At 51.2% G+C, this 9,025-nt stretch overlaps 2 protein-coding genes across 2 annotated transcripts in view; one reads left to right on the top strand and one right to left on the bottom strand.

Annotated features, from left to right (window-relative positions):
- The window catches only part of GUITHDRAFT_165977 (hypothetical protein), a 3,170-nt gene extending 1,775 nt beyond the window's left edge, over positions 1–1,395 (bottom strand). Inside the window, exons 1-7 of the mRNA XM_005822299.1 lie at positions 1,181–1,395; positions 995–1,032; positions 768–940; positions 673–718; positions 433–627; positions 300–355; positions 199–250 (exon numbers count right to left, since the gene is read on the bottom strand). Of these exons, the coding sequence (XP_005822356.1) occupies positions 199–250; positions 300–355; positions 433–627; positions 673–718; positions 768–940; positions 995–1,032; positions 1,181–1,229 (609 nt within the window). The 5' untranslated portion in view covers positions 1,230–1,395. The remainder of the gene's footprint in view (positions 1–198; positions 251–299; positions 356–432; positions 628–672; positions 719–767; positions 941–994; positions 1,033–1,180) is intronic.
- A 6,996-nt stretch (positions 1,396–8,391) lies between these two features.
- On the top strand, positions 8,392–9,024 carry GUITHDRAFT_118396 (hypothetical protein; the record flags this gene model as incomplete). The annotated part of the gene is made up of 5 exons (XM_005822298.1): positions 8,392–8,510; positions 8,697–8,730; positions 8,780–8,853; positions 8,895–8,934; positions 8,983–9,024. Coding segments are annotated over 5 exons (309 nt in total), but the record flags the coding sequence as incomplete, so codon positions are not given.
- Between the last annotated feature and the right edge of the window lies 1 nt (position 9,025).

Below are 9,025 nucleotides of genomic sequence, written 5' to 3'. Positions count from 1 at the left end.
AATCATGATTATCATGATCACCGTCGTCGCGATAACACATGTCGTTTGTACTACACAGTTCTGGTCGCATATCATCGCACCTTGCCCTGTATTCACTGTTCCTCCTTACCACACGGTCTTTTGGCCACCCTAGTCATTCAGGAAGGGAGGGAGGGAGAGAGAGAGGGAGGGAGCTGAAGTGGAGAGGATGAATCACACTTGTCCGTTAGCAGCAGCATAGTGCATTGGGGTTAGCCCGCAGTCGTTGACCCTGCGCGAAAGTTACGAAAGGATGAGGAGGAGGGCAGCGGCAGCGGAACCTCGTGAGAAGCTCCTTCGTCTCCCTCCTCTCGGCCGTCCACTCTAGGATCTCGTACTGCAACATCGCATTCACCGCGCGTCAAGCTGACTCAGCGAGCAGGTGGGGCGGGGCCCAGCAGCTGCCCAGCTCACCATTCCAGTAGCAGCCGCGAAGTGGCTGATGGACCAGCCCCAGTCGTATGTCTTGAGGATCTGATGCGGGTCTGCGAGGGGAGGAGGCTCAATGTCTGGCTGCCTTGACCGTCGCTCGTCACCTTTCTTGTAGAGATCGTCCACTGCATCCGCGTCCGCGTTGCCCACAGCTCGGAAGAGAGGAGAGTCCAGCAGCTGCCCAGCAGTCAGCAACACGAGGACCCAGCAGTGCTTGCTGACCGACAGCCTTTCCCGGTTCTCCTTGCTCCCGCCAACGGCATACCCTCTGCCAAGGTATCAGTGTGTTCTAGGAGCAGAGAGGATCATTCCAATACCCGACGTAGAACCTGTCCGCTCCTCGCTCCTCTTTCTTCCTTTCCGAAGCTCCCACGTCCACCTCAACCTCGTCCGGACGTGTACTGGCTGACGCTCCCTCCGATCTCTTTCCGTGCGCTGGCTCACCGTCAGCTCTGTTAGGAGCTGGAGAGTTGTCCCTATCTTCGCCACCCTGGACGAGGGTCACGGTCACCCTGGCGAGGCTTTCCCCCACAAGCTGACTTACATTGAACGAGAGATGGTGCGTGGGAGTCTTAGAATCGTCTGAAAGTTACTGCGATCAGAGAGGAAGAGGAGGGAGGAGGAGGAGGAGGATGGAGAAGAGGAAAGAGGAGAGGGGATCAGGAGGGAGGAAAGAGGGAGGAGAAGGGAGAAAAAGAGGAGAAGGAGAAGGAGACAGCAAACCGCTCACCCCGAATCTCCATCGGGGTTGGGCCAACCGGAGACGAAGTGGAGCTCATGGCAACGCCTTTTTTGAATAATTTTGATGTAATTGTCCCCTATCGCATCAACAGACGCGAATAACGTTTTGAAAAACTTTTTGAAAAACTTGTTGCCCCAGACAAAGTTCAGATCGTTATTTTCTCCTTCACTCGTTCAGAAACACAAAATGCACCGTTTGCAAATCTGCTCGAGAAGTTAGATCGAATTGATGATAGGTTGGTTTGATCTCAGTGCATACAAATATCCATATTGACAACTATGTTTGAGCTTCCAAACAGTCTACTTTGAGATTGGAAAATTTCATTCACACCTACATGCTCTGTCCAAGTAGAGTGTCCTTACTGTACACATTCTACATATCAACCCATCACATTCAATATTCTTCGAATCAAAATACTGAATTCATATTTCATCTGAGGGTTTCAAATCAAACGTGACCGATTACCCACGTTCTAACTTAGCATGTAACGTCTACTCTAGAATCCGTGCATTGCGAACGATTGAATTTGCACCCTCGCTAAGATGCCATCAAAACATGACTTGAGCGCCTTAACGCATGACGCTCAAGTCGTGTCGAGATTCCAACAGGTTCTTACAGCCGAATGACAACACCCATGACCTCGAGCAGCCACGAGATACTATTGCTGATGAGGAATACCCGTGTAATAAGAGGAATTCATCTAGCCCTGGTACGAGATTGTTAAATCCTTTCCCTGTTTTCTGCAAAACAACTGATTACTTCTGCATCTTATCTTGTATCTGTGCATTTAACAAAGACAGTTACTTCATAAACTGAAACATCAGAGAAGCGGCCGGGGCTATATCATGGCGCCTCAAACAAGAAACATCGTTTCCTCCCTCATCACTCTTGCTCTCATCAGAACTCACACAAACAGAAGCTTCTCAGCCTTCTCTATCTGCAACTTGTTCTGTTTCTCCCTGGCTTTCTCCGCCCCACCTCCCCGGTTCCTCTCTCCTCTCCTTCCCCTTCCCCTGTTGTCCGATATTCACTGCATTTCCGTCCAACACCAGACTACCCTACCCCCCAATTATACAAAATGTACCCCTCCCTGTCTTTCGATCGCCTTCGTTCTTACCTGTACCAACCCCTGGTAGCCTCTACCTGGACCCCCTCAGGGAATCATACCCACCCCTAGACTTGTGCAGCCAACCATAAAGTACCCCTTGTCTATACTCGAATCTACCCACCACTATATGGTCCAAACACCGAACATGCTATGTTCCACCCCATGCAAAACTTTTGTCCCTACCCCTGTCAACCGCCCTGCGCACCCCCTCCGCCAACTAACAGTCGGATGCCACGACTGAGTCTAAATATGGGGGGTGGGGGTAAGGGGGTGTTAAAGCAGGGGTGGAGGAGGGCATCGTTGCTTCAGGACCCCGTCAACTTAGGTAGAAATCCCGAGAAATTAGGGGTGAGGGGTGGGGGGACAATGAAGGAGGCGCTAGAGGGTGGCAAATACGGGTGGTAACACAGCGGATCACTCGAGTTTAAAGGTAGGGGTCCTTGAACACAGGGGGTAGGGGTAGTACGTCAGGCAAACAGGTGCATGAGAAAATGTGGGGAATACACGGGTACAATATTCGGAATTGGTTGGTCAAATGGAGGGTAGGGTACGGCCAGTTGGGAGATACAGGGGTGGGTATAAGCCCGGGTGAATATGGGGAGTATGGCTGGGTAGGGGTGGGGTGGGAAGACCAGAGGAGGAACAGGGGGCTGAGGGTTGTATCCTTTGAAAATTAAAACTCTAAATTTTCTATATATGTTTATAGAAACTAAATAGTATTTTTGTGAAGGAATGTTCGTACAAATGACGATCACTATTTTTACTGTAGTAGAGGAATGGTAGAGTTTGACTAGTTTTAAGATCGTAGCAATGTAATAAACTGACAGCTAAAATCAGATTTTCGGGCTCCGAGGCGAGCCTGAGCCGCGGCCGGGCCCGGGCACGGGCGCCGGTGCCGCCGGTGCCGCCGTGCCGCGCGCCTCCCGGCACTGTGACTCCGGGAGGCACCGTGGGCCGTCCGCCCGGCCAAAGAGTTGTGGAGCCCGGTGCTACGGTTGCCAGAATCAGGAATCGGCACTGTCACTGTCATGCCATTCCAGTGCAGACTCAGGCACGACTCGAAACAGGCTTTACTCAACAAGTTGAACTTCCGTTAAGTTAAAGATCACGGTACGTGACGAGTGCCAAACGGCGAGCCGCACAGTGACTGCGGCACGTCGTCGGAAACAGCCTACCGTAACGGTGAGGCCGACTCGGAGGCTCAGCATGGCACCGTTCCATGGTATCAGTTTCGAATGCCCGTCCTTTGGTGTTTTCAAAGTTTCGAAAGGGGTCTTTGGGCCCTCGGTTTTTCATCCGCCGTTGCCGTTGAAAATTTGTACTGTTTGCCGTTGAAAATTTGTACTGTTAGGTTTGAACAAGCTTGAAATCTTGATATGTTTGCATGAATCCTGGAAGCTGTTTTATTCTTACATGAGTTGTTTATCAATGAACCTGCTCATTTTCATTTTTGAAAAGGTTGTTTTTCGGCTACACGCCTTTACACGCGGGCCGCCAGAGGTCGGATCTGCAATTCAAACATCATGCCCCCCGACCACTGGGCTGATCATATTCAGATTTCTCCTTCCTCTGCCCGTCCGATCGCTGTGCCAGGAATCCCCAGGAATCATGTGTAGGATTCCGAGGCTATAAACATGTCGGAAGTCCCCCTGGCTTATCAGCCGACCATAACATTTGGAGCTGCTTTTGGTTCAGGGTTCAGTCAACGTCCCTTTGTCAGATGTTTGTTTGCAGATCCAAATATACATTTTGCATTACTACGTCAAACATGTTTTCAAGCTCCTCCTCTTGATTGCAATGATATGGAAGAGTTGATGAGATTCTTCTGGTTTCCGAGCGGCTCGGCGAGCGGTCAGTGAGGCCCTACTGCGGCCTAAATTAGCCTCAAGGCCGCGCGGCGCCGGGAGTCAGTGAGCCTGGGCACGGCGGCCAGCATAGCGTTGCTTTTCCGGCCGGGCGCTCATAGGAAAAATTGGCAATATTTTTTTTTTTTCGAAGGACCTGAGGGGTCCCTTCATTCCATGCCAATTGGGAGTACCCTCCTTTGAGAAGTCATGTGGGAGGGTAGTCGCTCTCATGAAAATCGTTGCTGTGCAGGGCCAAAGAGAGGTAGGGTGATTTGAATTTGGTGGCGTGGACACCTCACCACGCCAAACCAATGTAAAAGTACGCATTTTAGGAGTATCTGTGGTACCAACTTAAAATTGCAGCTCTTACATGGTACAAAATGAGGGCCAAACTGGTCGGAACTTCGACTTCCGAGAACCCCTCCATTTGACTGTTGTTGGGGGGTGGGGTAGGCATGGAGCACCCTCAACCACCCACCTTTGAAAGGATTTGAAACTGTGTAATAGGGGGTGGGGGGTAGCCCCCTTTTCTCATTCCCCAAGCCCCCTCTCCCTGGACGAGCAAGAGGCGATGAAATGGTGCCTTCCTGACTCGCGAGGATGAACCTTGATATTGAGAGACTTCGAATCCAACCCAACTGAGATAGGAATGAGATGAAGATCTCATATCACATCTGTAAGAGATGATCGAGCTTCTTTCTCAACTCTGCAGGTTGGGCCAAGGTTTGAATCATCCAGCGTGTAATGTAATATGTGCCCTTGGTTCATACAATCCGCGAGTGTACTTGCAAATATGCTTCGAAGACATGATGACATTTTTATGAACAGGTAAGGAACTAATAATGGATACACCATTGAACAGAATCAACTCTGATTGACCCTTCTTTCAAATTGCAGTGCGTTGCACGTTGCGCACAAATGCATGATTTGTGAGAAATTTGTATTCAACTGTACCTTGAGCGACTTTTCTGTCTAACAATATGTTCTCATGTCATCGCTCACTTTCAATTCTTCTAGTCTTACGGTCAGGATTCATGCACTTCACTTTTCTACAGAGGACAGGCTCACACGCACTCAACCGTTCAACGGTGCATGAAGAGACGTTTGCAAAAAGGATGACTTCACCTGCTCGCATAGATTACTGTAGAGAATTGTTGTTGATCATGAATCACTATATCCATGATCAAGTGCATTGACCATTGCATTTCCATGTTTCATGACGTAGGATGATTTTTCTGCACTTGGATTTCTTCCTCAGTCATGATGTTTCCACAACGCTTCAGAAACCTAGTCAGAAATGAAACAATGTGCAGATAAATTTGAGCATCAATAAAAATAAATGAGATGTTCTTCGAATCAATCCTGCCTTGTTTTGACGGTTCGCAATGCTGCCGTGCAGTTGTAGAGTTCTTGTCGCATGTGGCACTACAGAGGAGTGCCTTGTTCAACAGAACAAGCACTCGGTGATTGTAAAAGGATCACAAACGCTGTGAATCAATAAATAGAATTCCACATCCAGGGTATCACATCTTTATTAGAAGAGTTTCAATCAGGGTAAAAGCACAACCGACCTCCTTGTAATCAAGAACACGTTCCATCTTTTGCCTTGCGAAGGTGTATCTATGTGAACCAAGAAGCATGTGACATGTGGCCACATCATACATGCTCTACGGCCTGGAATATTGGCATCTTCAAAAGTGCTCATGTTTGCGTTGAGATCATCTGCTTGGCAGCGGCTCATTGATGAACAAAATCCGATGCAAGTTCACACCAGTAATATTCACATGATGCATCATGTGATGAAATGACCTAGGCCTTGGTGATTTGCAAAATGTTTCATCGTTCAAACACGTCCTTGAAAATCAGATGAAGAATCCTTCACGAACCACGGGACTTGCTTGTCCGACATCATTCGACAGCACTGCGGATCATGGTTGTTTCAAGCAGTCGAGCAGCTCACTGCTAAAATGCACCGTGCATTATTTATTGGCATCTTCTTGCGAGACTATCAGACATAGTCGTGCAGATATGTGTTCTTGAGCTCACAGGTGACCGTACAGCTTTTGAACAATCCAGTCACCATCTGATGATGATTCCCTGTCGTCTTGTGTGTAACCTCCATCCATTTACTCCAACTCAGTTTCCCTGTCATGCATCACAGATAGCTTAGGGTATTTTACGCTTTGGTTTCGATTGCAATGTAACCCTGTGATGGTGTTTTCACTTGTATTATTCATGCTCTTCGCTTACCAAACGATTTTTCGTGAGATTCACGAGCTCTACCAAGCACTCCTCAAGGATCATCATCTCTACACCTCAGGAATTTCCCATGAGTATGTTCGGTGAACATCTGACATCTGCACACGCTGCCGCGGGCTTGCTGTTTGCGAGCCATCGTTAGGGCAGTACAGAGCGGTGCGACGTGCCCCGTGCAAGGGGAGGCTCATGGCGTGTAGGGGGAGTTTCAAACTTGTTTATAAATTTGTACCACAAGAAGGCTTTACAACTAAGTTGGTAGACTACCCCACGATCTGACTGTAACTTGTGGGGTGTAGCCCTACTTCTCTGTTTATACTCAACCATTACACAATACAGTCTAAAATATCTTATTGGAAAACAAAATGAGAATTATAAAGCTGAATTCGAACCCTATTTCAGATTCTCAAACACGCCACCCCCAAATCTACCTAGAAAGCAGAACAACCCCCCCACGGGAAAGCATACAGCCCAAAACAGACAAATCAAAATGTCAACGCTGTGTGCCACTCAGCCACCGACCCCGGCCCGCCCGGCGGCGCGGCCCCCGGCCGCGGCCGGTGGCCGCCGCCGTGCCGTGGCGCCGGGGCCTCTCATCATCACCGGGTCAGAGTGGCATTGCTCCGCCGCCTGGCGCGGCACAGCGGCACACTGACTCACATGAATGCCACCGTGACTGATGATGATGAGAGGCCCACGCAATGCGGCCCGATGATGCCGATCGCGGCGGCGGACGCGGCGCCGCCGCGGCCGGTCGGGCCGCGCCCCGGCCGGGGGGCCCGGCGGCGGAGAGTCCCGGTCCGAGTCGGTCGTGACGGTCGGGGGCCGATCCACTGCCGGCGGCGGCCCCCGGTGACTCAGGCCCGCCCGCCCGGGCCGGCCGCCGCGAGGCCGCGTGTCACCGTCCGACCGTCACGGTAACAGCCTGTATGCCATCATCATCATGGCATGTCACGCTCAGTGATGCGTGACCCACCCGGTACTGAACCATTTTTTTCATAGTGAGTCAAGTTGGCAAGCCTCAGTTCAGCGGCCAAGCCATCATGCCCGGCTGCGGCGGCCGCATGATAACTAGTAATCCGGCGACAGTGCCGTGCGCGGCCAACGGCGGTGACCGTACCGCTGAGACCGTGGTCGCACTGCGGCACTGATGAGAGGACCTTAGCAAGACAGGCTCGGTGATCGGACCAGGGCACCCGGCCCGGGGCCCCGGCGTACTAGCAGTGCCGTGACTAGTGGCAAGTTCCGCCGGCCCCGGGGCGGGCCCGCCGGGGATTACGGTCGGACGGTGCGGCGCCGGCCCGGCCGAATCATACTTCGGAACTTGAAGTATCGAAGTTCCCTACGTCAACAATTACAGGATAGGTGTTGAAAAAATCTTGAAAAATATGTATTAAATTTGAAAATGATACAATTACTATTGATGTCATACCCTCAAATGTCTTCTCCCCCGCCAAATAGGAGGTTTTAGGAGGCGGCCGCCATGCCTGGGGAACAGCGCTGGGATGGGACGATGGAAGGGAGTGGGAGGGGAGAAGTGGAGGATGATGCAGACGACTGAAGAGAAGAAGAGAAGATGCTAGAGGAAGAGCTCAGACATGAAGCAGCGACCAGAAGCGAGAGAGCTGATGAGCGGGAGAGCCAGGGCAAAGTCCTAGACTCAAAGCGCATTAGGAAAATATTGCCGTGCTGGAAAAGCCGGAGATGGAATGATGATTGCTTTTATCTGACACCATGATTTAGAGCTTTTGACATGCAGACCATGCGCAGAAATGCGCTCCTGGTTCTGATACCACTGGTTGCAAGGTGATCCATGCTCATTATTTCCTTGTGTTGGTTCCTCCTCCACTCCCCCCCCCACCGCCCCCCGCCCCCCGCCCCCAACATGCTTTCCCTCTCCCCTCTATCCTTTTTTTCCTCTTAACAGGATCTCTCCTGCTCATGGGCGCGTTTTCTCTCTCAGAACATCGGCATTCTCATCTGTCTCGATGCGGCAGTCGGGTTTGTTGGAACAGTCCTCCATGCGGTCTGCTGATCCTCCCGGCGAGCAGGAAGCGTTGGACTTCCTCTTCGTGCTTTCTGCCTGCAATCACACAAGGGAAAGACGGTGATACTTCTCTCTCCTCCTCACCCCTCCTCCTCTCCTTTCCTCCTTTCCTCCTCACCTCACCTCACCTTACCTCACCTCACCTCACCACATCTCTCTCCTCCTTATCTTATCTCCCGCTGATCTTGTTCTACTCTGCTGCTGTTTTGTGCTCGCTGTCTCGCTGTCTCACCTAGACCTCCGCAGCCTTTCTTCCTCTCCCCTGCTCTGCGAGGCGGAGGTATCTTCGTAGGAGCTGGCTCGACTTCTGGTGCTGCTGTGCCTGGTAGGAGCTGGGAGTCACCCGTGAGGGCAGGGAGCAGGAGGTGGTCCATGGCATCTGCGAGCTCGGTATCCTCTTCAGGTAGCTAGAGGAGGGAGGATGTGTTGTGGATGACGGACAAGGGAAGAAAATCAAGTCAACACAGAGTGGCCGGCGAAGAAGGTGGGGAAGGGAGGATGAGGGTTTGTGAAAGTTGATGCTTCGTTGCAGGTCCGGGATGAGTTCATTCAGTTCTTCCAGGACAAGAAGCAGC

Source organism: Guillardia theta (genome assembly GCF_000315625.1).
Source record: "Guillardia theta CCMP2712 unplaced genomic scaffold GUITHscaffold_127, whole genome shotgun sequence".
In the NCBI taxonomy this organism is placed as follows: domain Eukaryota; class Cryptophyceae; order Pyrenomonadales; family Geminigeraceae; genus Guillardia; species Guillardia theta.
Note: the sequence above shows the minus strand (reverse complement) of the source record. Positions and strands in the feature narration are given on the sequence as shown.